The sequence below is a fragment of the Carettochelys insculpta genome, chromosome 28 (genome assembly GCF_033958435.1).
Source record: "Carettochelys insculpta isolate YL-2023 chromosome 28, ASM3395843v1, whole genome shotgun sequence".
Lineage (NCBI taxonomy): Eukaryota > Metazoa > Chordata > Testudines > Carettochelyidae > Carettochelys > Carettochelys insculpta.
Window position 1 is genome coordinate 414,684 of NC_134164.1, and position 20,833 is coordinate 435,516.

At 60.3% G+C, this 20,833-nt stretch overlaps 1 protein-coding gene across 2 annotated transcripts; it reads left to right on the forward strand.

Moving 5' to 3' along the window:
• Nucleotides 1-1,295: 1,295 nt before the first annotated feature.
• On the forward strand, nucleotides 1,296-20,816 carry SAMD14 (sterile alpha motif domain containing 14). 2 transcript variants are annotated; one of them, XM_074979265.1, is made up of 9 exons: nucleotides 1,296-1,335; nucleotides 9,903-10,060; nucleotides 11,466-11,784; nucleotides 12,227-12,305; nucleotides 12,844-12,918; nucleotides 13,407-13,620; nucleotides 14,031-14,150; nucleotides 14,446-14,601; nucleotides 15,214-20,816. In XM_074979265.1, exons 1-9 carry the CDS (start codon nucleotides 1,296-1,298, stop codon nucleotides 15,373-15,375), a joined length of 1,323 nt encoding a protein of 440 aa, XP_074835366.1. In that variant the 3' UTR covers nucleotides 15,376-20,816. The 2 variants fall into 2 exon arrangements, with proteins under 2 accessions (XP_074835366.1, XP_074835367.1); XM_074979266.1 differs by having other exon boundaries at nucleotides 13,407-13,566.
• The last annotated feature ends 17 nt before the right edge of the window (nucleotides 20,817-20,833 follow it).

Sequence of the window (20,833 nt, forward strand, 5' to 3'; positions counted from 1 at the left end):
GTATTATGGGAAAAGGTAAATAATTTTTCTATATTCACTTTCTCCACACCATTCATGATTTTATATACCTCTATCATATCGCCCCTCAATCGCCTCTTTTCCAAACTGAAAAGTCCCAGTCTCTCTAGCCTCTCCCCATATGGGACCCTTTCCAAGCCCCTAATCATCTTAGTCGCCCTTTTCTGAACCTTTTCTAATGCCAATATATCTTTTTTGAGGTGAGGAGACCACATCTGCACGCAGTACTCGAGATGTGGGCGTACCATAGTTTTATATAGGGGAAGTATGATATCTTTTGTCTTATTATCGATCCCTTTTTTAATAATTCCTAACATCCTATTTGCCTTACTAACTGCCGCTGCACACTGCGTGGATGTCTTCAGAGAACTATCCACTATAACTCCAAGATCCCTTTCCTGATCTGTCGTAGCTAAATTTGACCCCATCATGTAGTCCGTGTAATTTGGGTTATTTTTTCCAACATGCATTACCTTACACTTACCCACATTAAATTTCATTTGCCATTTTGCTGCCCAATCACTCAGTTTGCTGAGATCTTTTTGTAGTTCTTCACAATCCCTTTTGCTTTTGACTGCTTTTGACTGCTTTTGACTGTAGTTCTTCACAATCCCTTTTGACTGCTTTTGACTGATCCCCAACCTTTTCATTGTCCTGCCTCCTGATTGCCCCCAAAGCAGGGCCAGAAGTGGAGCTGTGTCTCAGGGTATGGGTGTGGAGGGAGGACAAGGCTGGGGGGGCGGTGCATGTGGTGCTCAAGACGTGCCCAACCCCTGGTGGGAGTGGAGCCACATGAAGACTGGGGCCAGGGCTAGGCCTACAGCTGGGAACCAGGGCTATGGCTGGGGGCCAGAGCTGGGAGTGGGGCAAGGTTGAGTCACATGCCCTCCCTGCCCCCCCCATGCTGCCTGACCCTGCCACACTCCCCACGCCCCAAGCATTCCTCTGTGCCCCCCACAGGGACACCCCCAGTTTGGGGACCTCCTTGAGAGAGGCTCACAATGGCCCTTCTGTCTTTGGCATCTCAGACTGAGGAGCACTGGTGGTCCCAGCATGGCCCTGGCCACCTGCCCCAGTCCCCTCTGTGACACAGTGCCTTGCTACCCACCACCGTGTTGCTGGGGTGGGTACAACAGGGCCACCTCCCCCAGCCCAGCCCTCCCCTGAGCTGTCACTTGAGCTGCAGACGTCGGGGTGATTGGGGGCCTCCAGCTCCATCTCTTTGGATCCTCAAGCCTCTGACCTGCCTCCCCCTCTCCCCACAGAGCTGCCCCACTATGTCGTCCTCCAAACGCCGCGACATGGACGAGGTTTTTGGTAAGTGCCGCCTGATCTCACCTTCTCTGTGCCATGGCCCTGCACCTCTCTCTACTTGGCCAAACCAGGGTGAAGTGAACCAGAGCCGATAGCCTGCAGAGTGGAGTGGGGACGGCAGAGACCCCGGATGGGGATGCGTGGGCTGGGGAGGGAAGGTCAGCCGGGGTGGGGGGGTGGGGCTAGAGCTCTGGGAGGAGGCATGATGGAGGGAGATTAGAGCTAGAGTTGGGGAGGGACTAGGGTGCTCTGCCTGCAAGAAATCGGTGCGTGTCCAGCCCTGCTCATGCTTACAGACACTGGGGCCTGGCTTGCGCTGACCCCGGCCCCTCCAGCACATGCACACCCATTGATCAGACCATGCATGTTTGGGAGCGAGTGGAGCCCCAGATATGTGTCTGTGTGCGGCCAGCAGCTGCAAGCACGGCCTGCTCCACTCCCATTGGCTGCTACTCCTGGCCAATAGCAGCTGCTGAGCTGGCGCAGTGGAGGGCAGGCATTCTGCGCAGAGACACAGTGTCTGTCTAGGAGCCAGAGGGAGGTGCTGGGAGCTGCACAGAGCTGGGTAGGGAACCTGAGGCTCTGACAGCCTGGCCAGCCCTGCTGACTGGAGTCCCCTGCTCTCTTTCAGTCTCCTGTGGTACCACCCCATTGCCCCGCCTCAGCACGCTGCCATGCCCTCTTGGCCCCCCGCTGGTCTCCTTTCACTTTCTCTCTCCTCCCAGTCTACTCCCTGCTCCCATTTCCCCCTCCCCCCGCCTCTCTGTGGCCAGGTGCTCCAGCAGCCGGCCAGGTGGCAGCAGAACTGCCTGGTTTGCCTTGATTTCCAATCCGTCTTCTGGGGGGTCAGGGGTCGCCCTGCCCCAGATCTGGCCCTGCCTGCCTTGGCTGCCTGAGGCTCTGAGGAAGACTGGGAGGCTTTGGTGCGCAGCAGGAAACAAGCATCAGGCTCGTTGCATGTTTGGGTCTCTTGGGGTTTGCCTCCACTCAGGCAATGTGCACGTGTGGAGCTCCTAGTGTGAGCACACTGTGGTGGTGCAACGTACGGCTTGCTCGCATGCAGTGGGTCCCAGCTGTGGCTGGTAGCACGGCCTCATCTCAGCCTGGTACACAGAGTCCCCATGTGTTTGTGCGGTGGGTGCTGACAGGGCACCAGCCACAGGCAGGACTTTGTGTTGAGCAAGCCGGAGACACTCTCGCCCTGTGTGAGTCTGTCACACTCATTGGCTGACAGCTCTAGGTACATCTGTAGCTACACACAGCTCTGATTTCCCCTGCTTGCACTGGCCCCTGTGCTGGTTGCTGGATTTATGATGGATGAACAGCGTTTGGCCAAGGCAGAGCGTAGTCAGTGACATCCTTGTTAGCATCAGGGGCTGATGGCTGTGCATTGCAGGGGGAAGAGATGTGGGGCCTGTTCCCAGGGAGAGAGGAGGCAAACAGGTTTGGATACGTCACACTAGGGCCTACATGTGCACACGCTTGTGTGCATTCCTGCACGCCCAGGCTTACATGTGTACTGACATGGTCACAGTAGCGGTAGGCTGGAGGGGGCCTCCACAGCCCATCTAGTCCAGTCCCTGAGACACAAGCCTGGGCACAGTAGTAACGAGACGATTGCTAAGAGGTGTCTGTCTAACCTGTTCTTAAAAACCTCTGGGAGAGAGTCCATGGGCACACGCAGCTGAGAGCCTGCAAATTATACATGCCCACATGCAGCACGTGCATTCGTCACTAATGGTGCACATGCGGCTGCACAAACACACGGGAGGCCCCACACAAGGCACCCGTACCCAATACCAGGTGGGCACAGGCCCACACCTGCACGCTCAGGTGCACACACAACCAGCCCTGGCTTCAGGGACTGCCACTGTTTCTCTTCCCTCTCACCCCACGGCTTCCACTGGCAACATCCAGCTTGTTGGGCAGCCAGTTGGTGAAAGCCCCAGTGCATGGCTGGGAACCTGACTGCCTTAGGCCTTGGACGCAGCTGCGGGTGGACGGCTGTAACTGCACGATGAGGAAAGGGAGGGCAGGGCATAGGACCTTGAAAGCACAGGAGATGGTGGCTGTCACCACAGACTTCATCAGGCCCTCAGCGATGTGGGGGAGGCTGGACTCTGGGCCCCCTGGAAGGGGCAAGACTTTGGGCACAAGAGACAGGTCTAGCAGCAGCCAACCCTGAGGGCCACTGGAACTGCACCGCACCTCCTGCAGCCGGCCCTCAGCGCCATCCAGACTGCACCGCACCTCCTGCAGCCGGCCCTCAGCGCCATCCAGACTGCACCGCACCTCCTGCAGCCGGCCCTCAGCACCAACCAGACTGCACCGCACCTCCTGCAGCCGGCCCTCAGCGCCACCCAGACTGCACCGCACCTCCTGCAGCTGGTCCTCAGCACCAACCAGACTGCACCGCACCTCCTGCAGCCGGCCCTCAGCGCCACCCAGACTGCACCGCACCTCCTGCAGCCGGTCCTCAGCGCCAGCCAGACTGCACCGCACCTCCTGCAGCCGGTCCTCAGTACCAACCAGATTGCACCGCACCTCCTGCAGCCAGCCCTCAGCGCCATCCAGACTGCACCGCACCTCCTGCAGCTGGCCCTCAGCGCCATCCAGACTGCACCGCACCGCCTGCTGCTGGTCCTCAGCACCATCCAGACTGCACCGCACCGCCTGCTGCCGGTCCTCAGCACCAACCAGACTGCACCGCACCTCCTGCAGCCAGCCCTCAGCACCATCCAGACTGCAACATGCAGGGCTCTGGTGATGATTTGAACATCCCAGGGCTCTGGTCACTGCTGCTGCGGTTGTAGCTGGGAGCCCCAGTCCCTTTCACATGGCTGGGCCCCAGGTGACTGCCCCTCCCCAGTTGGCGGACACTGGAATGGCTTACAGCACAGGAGCATGTGTGCATATTCTGACATTAACTGGGCTCAGGGCTGTATGAACACACCCTAAGATCCCCTCTCAGTGCCCCAAGTGCTGGCAATCCACACATCCACGACAGCCACAGGACAGGAGTGGCATGGGCTTGTAGTGGCTTGACCAAGGTCACATGGCAGATCAGTGGCAGAGCCAGGAATCAAATGCTGCACAAGGTGCCTTACTAGGTCCTAGTGCCTGCAAGGTACCTAAAGGGACCAGTACTCCTTGCTAAAGCTTGTCCCACTTGTGCCTGCTCAGCTCTTGAAAATCAGGACTTGGGCTCTCCAGAAAACTTCTGTGACTTCTAATCAAGCCTCAAAATCCGGCCTCCCTGCCAAGGAAAGGGAACACTTCCTTACCAGCCCAGCCCTGCCCTGCCCTGCTGTCTCTGGCTGGTGCAACCCAGGAGGTTTGAAATGAGCAGAACCACTGAAAGTCTCCCTCAGGAGATTTTCCGTTTTTTGCAGCATCAGTGGTTGATTTCACATTTCCGGGGCATCCAGAGTGGCCACAAAATGCACCTGGCTTCTGTGCAGGGAGCAGGAGCCAAGGCAGGGTCTGGAGGCTGCAGCGTACTAATGGGAATATCTGTCCGGCAGAGAGGTGCATGGCCGGCTCGGCCATCCCTGGCACTCAGCCTGCTATCTGCTAGCATTTTCCATCTCTGGCCTTGCAAGCTCGCGAGGATTAGCGCGTTGGGGGCTGGGTGCAGGCTGCAGCCTGCCGGTATGCGGGGAAACATGGCTAATGTAAAATGTGGAAAGTGCTTCCAGATGCTAGTGGGCCACATCCCTCTGGATGGCACTTTACTCTTGGTCACCAAGCGTGGCGGCACTTGACTGTGCTCCAGGGGGAGGGGGCACTGTGCCAAGGCTGCTGAACACATGCCGGCTCCAGGACTCTGTCCAGCGGGGGGTCACCATACAGGGTCTCCCCACGTCCTGGCCTGGAGGGGCTGTAGCCAGACAGGAGCTGAGATCAGAGGCCTGCCAGCACCATGTCATTGCTGGTGTTGCTTCAGGGATTGGTGCTGTACAAGGGGGGAGAGAGAGGCAGTCTCTGCCCTAGCGAGTGTCCAAGCTGCACAGACGAGACAGGTTAGGAATCACTACTCCGCTCCAGGCCTGGCTCCAGCCGGCGACCTGAGGCATGTGCCTGGGACCTGACATGCATTCAGTGTAAGGCTGTCCTTCTGCCACTGACCATGGACCATCAGCCATAGGCTTCCGGAAGGGCACACCAGCTTAGGGGGCAGAAGCCCCCTCACTCCTTGGCAGCAGGCTGTGAGGCTGCTGCAGGAGGCGGATACTGGCTGATCTGTGCCTGGGTGGATCTGATCTGCCCAGGGAATGGGAGGAGAGGGAGGCAGGAGCCTACCACAACTGCAGGGAGGGGATCTGCCCCCAGCCCCTTCTGCATGGTGTGCAGAGATGTGCCCAGCCTAGGTGGTGGGGTCTCCCCAGTCCGCAGGCCCTCACAGAGCAACCCAGCTTCCAAAGAAATCCGGTTCTGTCGCCAGCTCACAGTGCCTCTCCCTAGTGAACGTCGTCAGCCATGTCCCGAAGCCATGGCCTGAGCTGATCCCTCAGCATCTGGGGACCCCCCTCATATGCTCCCCCTGGTGACTTTTCCCCTGTGGGGCTTGGATGTGGGCAGCTCAAGGGGGTGAGGTGATCCCTCTTGCTGCCCCACTGCTGGGGGCTGATGGGACATGAGGCTGGAAGTTGGGGCAGTAACAGCAGTTACCTCCCCTGCTTCTGTCTAGCCAGGGCACAACGCAGGTCCACAGTCAACGCCAACTGCAGCGAGAGACACCCTCCAGGGCAAACTGCTGCCAGTGCCTGGGGGCTCTTCAGCCTTGTCCATGCCAAGGCGAGTGGCCTGGCTGATCCCTGCCCAGCCCACGCCCCCTGTGGCCATGTGCAGAGCGGTCTCTGTACCATGAGACTGGGGCCTGCTCTGGCCAAGGCTCAGCTGGGCCTGGCTGCATCATCTTTTCTCCAACTGCCCAACCGCCTTCCCACCCCCGGCTGTTGTCCCCATGAGCTGCGTCTCCCCCCAGCTCTGTCTGGGGTCAGCAGCTGATTCTGAGCTCCTAGAAGGCTCAAGTGCCTGTGTGTGTACACACACACACACACACACACACACACACAGAGGAGTGCGCATGCCTGATTAAGTATTCATGGCCTCCTGGAGGCAGCTCCCTGCTCTGTATGCAGGGAAGGCAAAGGCGGCTGCTGCTGGGAGACAGGGAAGCTCTTTGTGAGGGAATGTGTGTGTATGTACGTAGCTCTCTCTCTCGCTCTTTCTCTCTCTCTCTCTGGCTCTCTCTCTCTCTGTGCAGCAGTATCAGCTTTTAAGGGGTGGGTGTATTTGTTTTAACCACTTCTGTTCTCACCCTCCCTGTCTGTTTCTGTTTCTCTGAGGACCAAACACTCCCACAGTCATTAACCCCCAGCATCCTGCTTGTTAGCGTATTAATCAGCCAGTGCACCAGGAGAGGGGAAAGTGACCTGTAGAGAACTGGGGGAAGTCTCAGGGGATCTGTCTCTGGTGGGACCGGTGCTACCTCTAATTTTTCCCATCCACGTGCAGAATTAATGGTACATGCCCTGTGGCCTGTGCTGATGTCCATCAGCAGCAGCAACCCAGACTGCCGGCTGCCGGCTGCGGGCGCTGTGCTAATCAGCTGGACAGCACCTGAATCTCTGCTGGGCGGTGCCCCAGTGTTCGGCTTGCAGGGCACACTGCCAGTGATCCTTCCCCGGTCTCCGCTCCATTTGCTTCTTGCCCCCCAGTGCTGGAATTACCCCTGACTCAGAAGCTGGCTAATCACTGACACCGGCAGCTGCAGGGGGACAGGCTGAGCACCCAAGGGCTCCAGCTGATGGGGCTCGTGAGCTCCTGTGGTGCAAGATTCAGGTCCCTGGCAGCCCCCCAAGGTGAGGCCTCAGAATTTGTGGCTCTCTCAGAGGAAAGGGGGTGGGGAGCAGTGATAGGCCAGTGTGATCCCTCCCAGTGTCTGTACCACCCACAGGTGAAGGAGGGTGCCAGTGTGCGTAGGTGTGAGTGTGTAAATATACCTCTGAGCAGCAGGATAGGTGACCTGAGTGTGTGAGGAGGGGCAGGTAAAAGCCACCAGCAATGCAGGGCTGTCTGCAATGCACTCCCAGGGCCTGCAGGCTCCAGAGTGACCCTTGGCCTTGCGAGCCGGAGCTGTCCCAGCTGCCCCCCTAAGGCTGGCAGTGCCCCTCCCCTGACCCCCAGACAATACAGTGCTGCTTGGCGTGACCCCCCCCCCTTCCCCGCAGTGGCAGTGAAGTACTGGGCCAAGTGCCCCTGTGGCTGGCAGTGCACCGCCCCCTTGGCACTGGTAGTAGGCCCAGAATTGTCCAGTGCACTCAGTGAAAATTTGCCCATCGGTGTCAGTGTAGGGGCTGACAGAGACACCGGGTGATCTGGCCCTCGCTGAGGTGCCTGAGCGGGACCTGGCCCAACAAGGCAAAAGCTCTTTGCTGTTCAACTTTTCAGACACACATGCACCGGCCCCCCTGCCTTGCCCTGCCCCCTCTTTGAGAGAGTGGATTTCTCCCAGGCTCTGCCCTTAGGAAATCCCGCAGGGCTCAGGCAGTTGGGCAGGGTCCAGGACAGAGGCTCGGGGGCAGCATTGGGGTGTTTTGGCTGTGATGGCTAAAATCCCATATGCCCCTTTGGGGAGGTGGGTTTAGGAACAGCCCCTTGCAGCCAAGCAAGCTGCCTGTACCCGGCTAGCGGGAGCGCCTAGCGCCTGGCCCCTGGAGGCTGTGGTTTATGGGCTGTAACAGATGGACTCAGGCTGTGGCTTTTTGTAAATTGGCTCATCAGCCGAGGGAGCCAGGATGGATTTATTGAGCAGTGCAAGGACCAAGGCTTTGTAGGTTGTAGTCTCTGCCCTTGTGCGCATGTGCACGGTTGTGCCTGGTGTTTGCATGTCCCTGGGTGGCCTCCCATGTGCTGCGGCTGATAAGAGGTAGGAGAGTGTGCATCCTGGTCCAGGTGTGTTGAATAAAGGCTGGGGCAGGGGAATGTGAAGGGTTGAATGCTGTGTAAATTGCAGGGAAGTCCCGCCTTTGTCACAGGCTGGCCAGCGAATGGTGAGTGTGTGGGAGTCAACCTGAGTGTGTGCCTTTATGTGTGTGTCTGAGGGTGTGTGAAAGCATCTGATGGCTCTGCCAGCTCTGGCCCTGATTTCAGCTGGATTCTGTCCCTCCTGTGCAGTGCCGTGGGGAGGTGTTTCCGGGACGGGCTCTAACAGAAGGACAGAGGAAAACTGGCTTTATGTGAAACTGGAAGGCAGGCTGTGGGAGCTGCACTTGAAGCAGGCCTCTGTGCCCTCTGCAGGGCCTTCAAGAGGCACAGCCCAGCTGTGGTGCATCCAAAGCGGAGCCGATGTCTGGAATCGTGGCACTTCTGCTAGGGATTCCTGGGTTCCACATCTCTGGAAGAGGGCTGTGATCTCGTGGTTAGAGCTGGGCACTGGGAGGCAGAACTCCAGGGTTTTACTCCCCATTCTGCCCAGGCCTCCCTTGGTGACCTTGTGAGAGTTGTGTCTGTCTCTCTGTGCAACCAGCTGCTTGTGAGCAGATCGCAACACTCACAGGAGCATTGGTTGTTACACCAAATGCTTTGCAGGCTCCTCGCTCAAATGGGCCCTGCTCTGCAGGTTGCTCATACACTGTTCAGTGCAAATCCAGCAATCTCGGGAGTGATATTCATGCATGCGAGAAGCAGTCTCGCTCACTGGGTGGGCACCAGCTCAAGTGACAGGCATGCAGGGCCATGAGGAACTGGCCTGGTGTGGTCAAGCCCCTGGAATCACCCTCGTAGAATAAAAATGAAAGAGGAGCGTGATCTCTACCATCACAGCCTTCGTCCAGGACAGCTCTTCACTCCCCTATATGCCTGGTGCAATGCCACCCATTGGTCCTTTTGCAAGGCAATCAGTGCAGCCCTGTGTACTGAGGGTGCGGGGCTGTGGCTTTAATGGATGCCATGGAGGGACGGATTTGGTGGCAATGGAGGCGTAGTGATGGGTGTGCCTGTCAGTCAGCAGCAAGGGCAGCAGCAGCAGTGAGATGGGAGGCAGGTAAGCACAGATGAAGCAGCTGCTCTCCAGCCCATGGCAGGGTGGCTCATGGGATGGGCCGCTGCCCCACTGTGAGGCTCAGAAGAAATCTGCTGTCTCTGGCTATGCTGGGGGGTTCTCCAAAGCCCTCAGACACCAAAGGGAACCCAGTGTCCCTTGGTTCTGGGGGAACTACCCAGCCCCATGTGTCTAGGGAAGGGGAGAGCCCGTGGATTGTGGGGGTGGGGGCGTTGGGGCAGGGAGGTGAAATTGATGTTGTGTGTCTCTTCTCTGAACACTCTCTTTCTTCCCCTGTTCCACCCTCTCCTTCCTCTTTGTCCCTGGCTGGGACTCTGCCCTCCTCTGCTTTGCCTTCCCTCTCTATTGCTTCCTCTCTTCTCCCCCTACTCTCTCCCGATCCCTGTGCCTACTGCCTCCTGGCTGTGCGTCCCCCCACTGCCTTGTCCGTCCGTCCATCTACCTCCCTTCTCTCTCTTTCTCTCTCCCACTGCTCCGCCCCTGTTCTCTCTTTCACTCCCAGATTTTAATGATGTGATTCCAGAGACCCAGAGGCTGGACAGCAGTTTGCAGAAGGCCCGAGCCCAGTTGTCGGCCAAGGGTAGGAGGCACCGCCCGTCCCGGGCCCGCTTGAGAGACAGCGTCAGCTCGGCGGAAGGGGACGAGAGCCTGGAGAGGAAGGTGAGGGTGTGCCAGGTGGGGCCGGGGGCTGGCTGCACTGCTACCCGGCAGAGGGCACGCAATGTTGGCCAGGTGGTCAGGAGGTGACTGTAGCTCCAGGGCAAAGGACCCAACCCACAGCCCATATGTGGAATTGCAGCCATGTCTCCTCTTGGGCACGGGGCCTCTGCAACAGCGGCGCGGCAGCTGCATGCAGGACCAGACCATTGCTGCATTGAGCCCACCATGAGCCGGGCACTGCGTCAGCACCCACCACAGCCCACCTGGCAGCGCCTCCCGCTGCCTGCGGGGTCCCGTTAGTCATTGGCCACGGGCTCCGGCGGTCGACCTCTGCACAGCAGCCCGTGGCCAGTTGCTAGTGCTTAGCAGGACGTCCTGTGGACCGCTATGGCCAAGCGCTTGGCCAGCTCGTGGGTGAGGGACTGGGCTCAGCAGTCGTACCGGGCGGGGCTCTACACATCACTGCGTCAGGGAGGAGCTGAGCCCCTCCAGAGGCAGGCAGGAGGGATCTGCCTTGGGTGAGCTGGCCTAGGACCGCCTCCAGCCGTGCTTCTGCACCCGGCTGCGGCTGGGGCAGGGGACTGGTGCCGATGGCCCAGTGGATGCGTCAGGTGGACAAGGGGATGCTGGGTGAGATGGGTCGATGGCCTGATCCCGTGGGGCAGAGGAGGAGGGGGTGCCAGCAGTGGTCTGACCCATGGGGCAGGAGGAGGGGGGTGCCAGCAATGGTCTGATCCAAGAGGCAGGAGGAGGGGGATGCTAGTAATGAGCTGATCCCATGGGGCAGAGTTGGAGGGGATGCTACAGATGAGCTGATCCAAGTGGCAGGAGGAGGGGGATGCCAGCAGTGAGCTAATCCAAGTGGCAGGAGGAGTGGGGTGCTAGTAATGAGCTGATCCAAGTGGCTGGAGGAGGGGGGGGTGCTAGTAATGAGCTGATCCCATGGGGCAGAGGTGGAGGGGGATTCTAGTAATGAGCTGATCCAAGGGGCCGGAGGAGGGGGGTGCTAGTAATGAGCTGATCCCGTGGGGCAGAGGTGGAGGGGGATGCTAGTAATGAGCGGATCCCAGTGGCAGGAGGAGGGGGTGCCAGCAATGGTCTGACCCATGGGGCAGGAGGGAGGGAACCTGACTAGATGCCCCCCCAGTGGTCTGTTCTGTGGTGCCAAGGCTGTGCCCCAGGTGCTAAGGAAAGCCTGGCCGATGGTTTCAGTGAGGCCGGGTTGGAGCTCCCCACTGCTGGTAGGGGGGTGGGGGAGTAGCCTGGAAGCAACTCACCCAGTCCCGGACCAGCACTGCAGATAAATAGGGTATTTCCTGCAGCGCCCACCAGTTAATTCAGCATCTCCCAGGGGCAGGGATTCCCGAGTCCTTCCTGGTGCTGACCCCCTGGGTCCCACCCACAGGTGGCTGATACCTTGGGTAGCCCATGGCACTGTATGAGATCCCCACTGCACACCTCCCTGCAGGCCTCCTCTCCCCTCTCCGGCTCTTCACCCTTCCTCTGTGCCACCGAGTTCTCCTTCGATGCCTCTGTTGTCCGGAGGACGCTGAATGAGGACGAGCAGCCTTCATCCCCACTGATCCGCTACCAGCCCCTGACCAATGCTTCCTCCCAGGAGGCCTTGGGGTGTACCCCCACCAGCTCACCCCCCAAGTCCTGCCATAGCTCGGACAGCTCGCCCATCTACACCCGGAGGGACCGCCGGGAGCGGCACAGTGAAGGTAATGGCTGGCTGGGGGAGCCACTGTGACACCGGTAAACCTTCCAGAGCCTTATTTGCCCTGCCCCCTACAACGCCTCCTGCTGGGAGAGGCTGGGGCTGCAGTAGGTGTCAGTAAGGTCCCTCTGTGTTAGGTCGTGGGCTGCAGTGCCTCAGTCCCAGCTGGTTCCTGGTGGCTTAGCCAGGCAGTACAGAGGCTCGGGCTGTCCTGGGGCAGGGGGCAGTGCCCCAGCGATGGAGGGTGGGAAGCTGGGCTTTTCCTGTACTAGGGAAGAGAAAACACCTGGCTGAGCTGGTAAACTCCCCACGGCCTGGGAGCCCCCTTGGTAGGGCCGTGCTGGGGGGCTGCTGAAAACCTCCAAGTTCTCTGGGCCTAATTCCACCAGTCACGGGGGATGTTCTCCCAGGCCCTTTGATTTCTCCTGTCTGTTCCAATGCTGCAGATGATGCAAGCCCACCGGAGCCCGCCAGCCCCCCCATTGGGCTTGACAAGAAGACTCGGAGGAAGTTCCTGGATTTGGGGTGAGTCCCATGAACTTTGGAGAGGAAGCCTCTGCTCCCCGGCAGGGGCCATGTTACCATTGGCTCTTTGGCTGCCCTGAGCTGCTGTCCTCAGGGTGCACCATGAACCTCCACCTCTCCCAGGTACCTTGAAGGGGCAGGAGGGACTGGCTAGATAGAGGGTCCAGTGTGGGGGTGGGCGCACACAGGGCTGGCTGGCTGGAGAGACAAGGATTTGCATGAAAATAAACGGATGGATAGACAGAGGTGTAGGGGGAGACAACCAGCTGGATAGATAGAGGGGTGTGTATGGGGATGGGTGGATGGACAGGGTGTGGATGTATATGAACAAACAGATAGATGGGGGTGGATGCAGGGGCAGACAGACAGAGGGTGTGTATGGGGACAGATGGACTGAAGGTTGTGCAGATGGATGACTGGACAGAGGGTGGGGTGGAGGGATAGACAGAGGTACATATGGGGCAGACTGACGGAGGTGCTCCGTTCCCCTCCCCTCCCGCAAGCCACGCCACTGACGAACTTTTGCTTTCTGCCACAGGGTGACCCTGAGAAGAGCTTCCACCAGCAAAAGCAGGAAAGAGAAGGGGAGCAACCGCCTGTCCATGGGCAGCAGGTGGGAAGCCACCGTCCTCCCCTCAACCCTGAGGACTAACATCATCGCCCTGAGCCCCGGATGCCCCACCCCCCTCCCATCCCACCTTCCTCCTGTGTCCCAGTCACCTGCTCAGCTTTTCTGTGGCCAGGGGCACCTGGGACATGCCCATGTCTCAGTCCTGGTGTCCCAGTGCTCCGAGATCCAAGTGTTGTCAGGGGCCCAGTGCAGCTGAGACGCTGGGCGGGGGTTACAGAAAGCGGGGCCTCAGGAGACATGCTCAGTGATGGAGCTGGTGCATGGCGCTGTAAGGTGAGAACGAAGGCGGTGGACAAGGAGTGATGGAAGGAGAACAGAGGCCATAGTTGGGTTCAGACAGGCTGGAGCTAGCCACACTGGACAGCTCAGATGCTCTAGCAGCCCCTTCCTTCCCTTGCCCCCCCGCCCCCGGTGGGCCCTGAGGCATGAGGGAATGAGGAGGCTAACCCCACTGCTGGTTCCTTCCCCAGGGAGCTGGTGGAGGGCTCCAGCCGCTCATCCATGTCCCCATTCATGCCCTTCTCCTGGTTCACGGACAGCGGGAAGGGCTCAGCATCTCCCAGCAGCACCGTCTCCCCGACCCGCTCACCCAAGAGTGAGGGCTTCAGCCCTAAGAAATCAGCCTCCCAGGTCAGTGCCCATCCCTGCCTCTCTCTGCATGGCGGGGGGACAGCGCTGCCCTGGGTGTGGGGTCTTGGGCCTGCCATGGCCCTTTGCAGGGCAGGCCCTGCGCTCAAAGCTGGGGTTCCCACTGGACGGGATCTGAGTGCCGTCTCGGGTTTTGAGGTGATTGGCGGGGTGCCACAACACTAGTGGGATCGCCAGTGTTTTACCAGGGTGAACACTTTGCATGGCTCTGCCCATGCCCTGGGCTGACCAATGTTCAAAGTTTCCAGCCCCAGCTAAGGAGGCTGCAGTGTTCCCATGCCCGTTGTGTCAGTGACAAAGGCTATTCTCCGGCATACTTCACCACGTTCTGACTCTGATGCTGTCAGTGGCCGGTGAGGGCAGAGGTGGGAACAGATCACCTGGCCGGGAGGGGAGAGTTTTGCCTTTTGAAGGTGGTAACCTAACTGGCCTTTCCCTATGGGCAGGAATCCACCTTGAGTGACGACTCCACCCCGCCCAGTAGCAGCCCCAAGATGCTGAGCAGCGGCACCAGCGAGACGAAATGCTCCTACCCCTACCACACGCTATCCCAGTCCTCAGATGAGGTGAGCACGCAGCAGCAGCGTAGGACCCCCTTCACCAGAACCAGCCCAGAGAAGATGGGTGACCAAGCCCAATGAGGGGGGGGCCTTTCCTTTTGTTCCAGGGCCACTGCAGTGGGGTCAGCTCTGTTCCTGGGCCCCATGGCTCTGCCCAGGGGCCCCAGCCCCCAGTGCAACTCGGAACCAGCCTTTGGCAGGTGGTGGGGGCTCTGAAGGATCCCTCCCAGGGTGCCCCGGCGGAGAGGAAACAGCTGACCCCAGTGGTGCTCACAACGCCAAACCCTTTCCGCCTCTGCAGTTCCTAGATGAGCCCCTGAGCACGGCCACCAACTGGAGCAGCCAGCAAGTGGGCCAATGGCTAGAGAACCTCAGCCTGGAGCAGTATGTGGGCAAGTTCGCAGCCCGCGAGGTCGACGGGCAGCAGCTGCTGCAGCTGGATGGAGCCAAGCTGAAGGTGGGTGGTGTATGTCCCTGCCTGGCCAGCACTGCAGATGTGGGGTCTGGCAGCCAGAGCGGAGCGGGCCTCCAGGGTCAGACCTTCCCAGGTGTGGGTTGGGAGGCATTGCCCTACCCCCTGCAAGGTAGACCAATTGCCATCTGTTGAGGGCTGGATGGCCCCAGAGGCACTGGGGTGGTGGGGCGGGGAAGCTGGACTGAGTCTCAATCAGTGTGCCCCAGTAGAGACTCAGGTGCCACCCAGCTGGCTATCAGAGAGCCCACAGCCGACAGAGTGTTTCTAGGGGTGGTACGCATCTGCACAGGCCTCAGTGCACAGAACAAAATTTATTCCACTCATGGATGGGAACAAATGGGAGGGCGCATTGGTTCCACTGGTCCAACAGCTGCTGCACTAAACAGCCGAGCCACATGAACCACCAGGTTCCTCTGCGCAGGGGCTGGGAGCAAGTGAATTCGTTTCCCATTCATTACGATTCTCCTCGGCATTCAGAAGACCCCCCGCGCCCTCTTGCCGGCTGCTTGCAGCCAGCCCGGCACTCGCTGTGGGTGGAGGGGGTGGGAAGATCCATGAGTGTGACTGTGAGACCCACTCAGCTGCTTCCTCCAGGCGCTCGGTGTCAGCAGCTCCCACGACCGGGCCCTGCTGAAGCGGAAGCTGAAGGAGCTGAGCACGGCAGTGGAGAAGGAGCGGAAAGCCCAGGAGAAGGTGGAGAGGCAGCGAGAGAAGCAGAAGAAGAAAGAGCAGGAGCAGCAGCCGAGAAGGAGTTAGGGACACGGGTTGGCACATGGCTGCTGGCATGGGGTGGGGCAGGCAACTGCCCTGCCCAGACATAGGGGCATCAGGAGGACGTGGACGTGGGTGGAAGTCCTGGGCCTGGGGCGGGAGAGACACTGGACCCCTACAGAGCTCAGCCAGTGAGTGGTGGAGCTGCTTCGGAGGAATGTCCGCGCCTGCCGGGTGCCAGTCTTTGGTTTGAGGTGGCATGTCCACAGGGCCCAGCCCTTCCAGCTGCCTCCTGGATTCCTGCTGGAGCCAGTGGACAAGGCCTTCTCCAACTCTGCCCCTTCTTGTTCTCCTCCCCTTGGGGGGGTGCCCAGTGCTGCGGGACCTGGCCCGGTCTTCCGAGGAGTTGGCACCCACCCGTGGGCCTCAGCTGTCACATAAGCCCCATCCAGACTGGTTCCAAGCACCAGAGGTCTTCTGGCGCTGTGCCAATGGGTGGTCCTGCTGCCCTGTCCCTCCCCCACCCCAACTTCCCTTCACCCAAGGGCACCACTGCTGCGCCCTCCAAAAAAAACAACAGCTTGTGCGTGCGCACACACACGCACACACACACACAGAGCCTATGAGGGATGTGCAGGGCAAAGCTAGTGCATGGTGGTACCCACCCCCCCAATCTCTCCAAGTGGGCCCGGTCATGCTCGGGGTCCTGCAGGGCCAAGATCTCACAGCCTGGACTAGCAGGGCCTGGCCTATTTGCTCAAAGGCACAGACACTGCGTGTGGGAGAAACCACGAAGGAAATAAAACCATTGCAACCAACCCCTTCCAGGGTCACTCTGCACCATGCAACCACCTGGGGAGGGGGGCCAGGGCTGGAGGGTCAACCTGCCCTGGGGTGCAACTTGGCCCCCTGCTTTGTGTTGCTGGGGTGGACAAAGGGCGGACAGAAGCTTAGGGGCAGGTGCGTTCCCCCAGGGCTGCTGTGCCTCAATTCAGCTCTGCTGTGGGGAAGCAGGGCTGAAGCCTAGCCAGTGCTACAGGTGCCCAGAGGACCAGAAGGCACCAGGGTCCCAAAGGCAGAGCACTTGGGATGAGGCTGTCAGAGAGGCTCTTTTGGTGAAGCTACCAGGCCTGAGCACGAGTCCCCACCTCCCCCTGCTGGTGCTGCCCAGTGTGCAAGGCGAGGGGCCCAGAGGCTGTCAGACACGGGGGGGCAGTGGGGGGCTCTGCCTCAGCAGCCTGGCCCTGTCAGGCTCCCTGTAGCACTCAGCACCTGGGGCTCTGACAGCAAAGGAACAGCACAGCCTGGTACCTGGCCTGGTACACGCTGCCCCTGCCCAGCTCTGCAAGGGGCTGTGGGACAATGTCACAGGTGGCTGCTGGGCTGTGCAGGGCCGGGGGCATGAGCGATGCCTGGTGCAAGGCTGCCAGGTGGAGAATAAGCAGCCACAGGCTGAGGGCAGCACCCAGGGGCTCAGGGGCTGCTGGTGTGTCAGAGAGCAAGTCATGGGCTGGTCAGCTGCCCCACACAGCCAGTCGCTCGCATGGTGAAGCCTCTGGCCTGAGGATGAAGCCACATGTGACTGCTATGGGGGGCGGGGCAGAGAGGGTTACAAAGGGAATTCCCCCCCCGACCCCCAGGCAGTAAGCCCTGCTGTAGGCCAGTCCCCTCCGTCTGTGCAGGCAGCCTCCTGCAGGGCATGGGCGCTGGGTTGGCCCTGCCAGCCCGTACACCCCTCCCATGGTGCTGCGGCCACAGACACCCATTGCCGGCAGTGGGCAGATCGGGTGCATGGCAGGTCTAACTCGGATGGCACAGAAAGGGCAGCTTGGGGGGGGGTCCATCTGTGCGTGCAGGGAGGGAGTAAAGGCAAAGGCAGCCCATGGGGGTGGGGGGGGGGGTGATGCTGAGCTGCACCATTGTAGCGTCTCAGAGGCCGCTGCTCTAGCAGCAATTACCTGGTAGGGCTGCACGCCGCCAGCTAGCAATGCTCCCAGGCGCTTGCCCTTGCCCAAGTGGGGGGCAATGGCGGGGGGGGGGCGCGGTGAGCTGCACCCAGAGGACAGCTAGAGGCTTGTGAGACGGGCAGGGGCCAAGCAGAGAGGGCACACCCATAACTCACCCCCCCCACTGCACGGGGGGGGGATGTGTGTGTGTGTGTCCCCTGCAGTGCTGCAAACCCACCCCTAGGGGGCACCACACTCCGCAAAGCACAGCCAATGGTATTGCAGTGCAATGCCGCCCCAACACACACACACGCACACGCGCGCTCTGGGATGCTGCCAGTCCCTGGCCTCACCCCTCCAACCTTGGGTATCAGGACGCCTGGCTTCCCGTCCAGGCTGTGGACCGGTTGGAGGGTAGCGGGGCATGGGACAGGGTCTTGCAGGCAAGACTCCTGGGTTCTGGGCATGCAATGCCTGTGCTGTCACCCAGGGCTAGTACTGATCACGGGGCACAGCTTGCCCCAGTGCACTGCAAGGGCTGGGCACTAGCTTGGGCTGGGGAGGGCACACCCCAGTTTTGGTACGGGGCCAGTGGTTGCATGTGTCTGTGGGTCTGGGCTGCTTGTTGGGTGCAGATGGGATGTAGGGGACTGGGATGCAGAGGCTGTTTGGGTGAAGGAGGGGCTTGCAGAGCAGGGGCTTGGGGTGCAGGAGCGGGTGCTCCCTGGGGCAGGGCTGCAGGACTGGTTTCAGGCTGAGAGGAGGGTTTGGTGGTGATCTGGGGCAGGTGATGGGCCTGCAAGAGGAGGTATGGGTGCAGGTGAGAATTCTGGCAGGGGTGGGAAGGAGCCTCTATCTGCCACCTGGGAGGGAGTTGGGGATGCAGCATACACAGCAGGTGCTGGCTGGGAGAAGAAGTTGAGATGCAGTGTCCACAGAAGGCTATGGAGGGAGTTGGGGTGCAGTGTCTGCAGCAGGCACCAGCTGGGAGCTGGGGTGCAGTGTCCGCAGCAGGCGGCGGCGGCTGGGATTTGGGGAGCAGTGTCCGCAGCAGGCTTCCTATCCTGCCAGCCCACTAGCTATTCCCTATGACTCCCTGGCCTGAGGAGGGGGAGGGCTGCCACTCCCAGCAAACTCCCTCAGTCGGGTATCAGTGCCTCCACTCAGCTGCAAAGCACACAGCACCTCAGGCTGAGCTGGCCCCTTTGAACGGCCCAGCAGCCGGCCTGCTGCCAGCTCATGCATAGAGCACAACGCCCCGCTTATTTTAGCAAACGCTGCCTGGAGACGGCAGCCAGGACCCCGCCCTGCTTTAGCGAGCAGCTCCTTTGGCCTAGTGGGCGCTGCTCCAGGCCCCAGCTCTTCCCCTTCTCCAGGCTGTGACCAAACTGACAGGCAGGAGCCCACTGCAGCCTCGCCCAGTCCATGGCACAGTCCCCCACCCCCACCTGACCTGGCACGGACAACGTGCTACAGGAATTCTGCCTCCTTCCTGTAACTGCTCCTGTGCAAAGGCTTGCACTGCCTGTCACCAGCCTAGTAATTAACCCTCGCCCGCCTTCCCACTGGGGCTTGGGGTGCGGGGGGTGTTGCCAGGCCCCACGCACATCAGGGCCTATGGAAGCATAGGGAATGGCTGTCAGAGCTGCTGCGGCTGGTCCTAGGCCCAGGGCTCATTTTGCTCCCCCCGCAGCCAGCAGGCTGGTAAACCCAAGGCCATGCTCAGCCCTTGCCAGCTGGCAGCTGCAGTGAAGGGGCCCAGGGTGAAACTTGACCTGGGAGCTGTATTTTTAGAGCTGGAAAAGTCAACAGGCCCCCTGGGCCCTTCCTGCTCCCCCCACCCTGCCTCAGCCCAGAGCCAGGGTATGGCAGGGAGGAGGGAACAGACTGGCTGCTCTATGCTTAACTCCCAACTGGCATCACCCCTTGGGGGAGCTGGGAGCTCAATGCTGGACGCGGGGTAGACAGCCCAGGAAGCTGGGCGGAGGGTGGCTGACATGGAGAGGATGCAGGCTAGCTAGGTTGTGCACAGGCCTGTTCCAGCACAGCCCAACCCAGGATGCTGCAGTCACTGGGCCCTGCTAGCCTTAGAGACCCACAGAGGGGCCTGGTGTGGCTGGACAGAGCAGAGGAGGCTGACGGCAGGGGCCATGTGCTCCCTAGAGAACAGGGTCCCTCCACATTGCATGTCAGGCAGTGAGAGTGCCCTAGGGCTGAGCCTGGGGGCTGGATTCTGACCCCCCGTACCTGCAGAATAACAAGTGGAAAGCACGGCCCAGCACAGGAGCTACTGCAAGTCCCTGTAGCATGAAGGCTGATGCCAGTCGCACAGCTGCATGCAAGGCTAGATTGTGTCCTTGCACAGATCTGCACCTGGAGTAAAGATTCTTGCTCCCCTGATTCACTCCAGCCAGGTCCCAGCCTGCTGGCAGCTGTCAAGTTAAGAAGCCACTGGGGCAGACAGCTCAGGGGTTGATGTGCCGGAGCTGGCGGGGGGGGGTGGGGGTGGGGGAGGAGGAGACAGGCAGCAGCCCGAGAGGGAACAGAACGTGCCCCAGGCTGCAGGCAGGGCCCTCGGCTCTGCAGGGGCGGGCACAAAGCACAGTCTGCCAGCCCTCTCTCCCCTCTTCCCCTGGGTGCAGGGAAAGGGTGACTGCTCCCACACCACATGCTGTCCCAGCCTCCTCCCCGTGCCCGGGGATGTGCCTCCCACATGGTGGAGGCATGAGCCCTCTCAAGGGCACAAGGGTGGTTCCAGGGCTTCAAACGCCCAGTCACTGCTTGAGTCAACAGGGCAGCAGCTGCTGGGTGGGAGGGGGAGTGTGCAGGGTTCTGCTGCTCAGAAGACAGGCCTCATCTCCTTCCCCTCCCCACCCTGGCGCCTGGGCTCCGCTGGGGGTGCCAGGAGTGGGGTGGGCAGCCCAGAGGACCCCAAGCCCTAGGATGTTGAGGACGCCACATGGCCCAGAGAGCACTGGGCAGAGCCTCATAGCTCCTGGCACGCTGGCTCGGAGCCGAGCAGACAGAAACCTGACCTACAGATCCCTGCTCTGCACAGAGGGGAGAGACAGCCCCCGCCTGCACCACACCGCTCAGGGAAGCGGGATTCCTGGCTTCCACTGCCAGCCCTGGCCCCTTGGGACAGTCACCCCTGCTGATCAACAGGGATGGGGATCACAAAGCACTACAGGAAGCTGTCATCATAATGGTGGTAAACTGAGGCAAGGCACGGGGCAGTGACTTACCCACGATCACACAGCAGACTGGGGCCCAGGAATCCTGCTGGTATTGCTATGGGACAGCAGCACTGAGGTCCCATTGTTCTGAGAGCTGCACAAGCCTGGCAGGAGAGACGCTGCTCTGAAGAGCTCGCACTCTAAGTGGAGATAAGGGGCAGGGAAACTGAGGCACAGCACAACAACATGATCTGCCCACCTACGCCCAGCAGATGAGTGCTGCAAACAGAACCTGTTCCTGCTGCCTAGACCAGGGCTCCATTGAGGACAGGAGATCCTTATCTGACAGAGCTCGGAAAGGGCTTTGCAGAGGTTCTTGGA

What these genes read in the sequence shown, in the direction of transcription:
- SAMD14 (XM_074979265.1), top strand. Translation starts at nt 1,296, where the DNA reads ATGTCGTCCTCCAAACGCCGCGACATGGACGAGGTTTTTG. An exon ending in CGCCTGTCCATGGGCAGCAG is followed by an intron (nt 12,919 to 13,406) that starts GTGGGAAGCCAC and finishes TTCCTTCCCCAG; the next exon opens with GGAGCTGGTGGAGGGCTCCA. An exon ending in TATCCCAGTCCTCAGATGAG is followed by an intron (nt 14,151 to 14,445) that starts GTGAGCACGCAG and finishes CCGCCTCTGCAG; the next exon opens with TTCCTAGATGAGCCCCTGAG.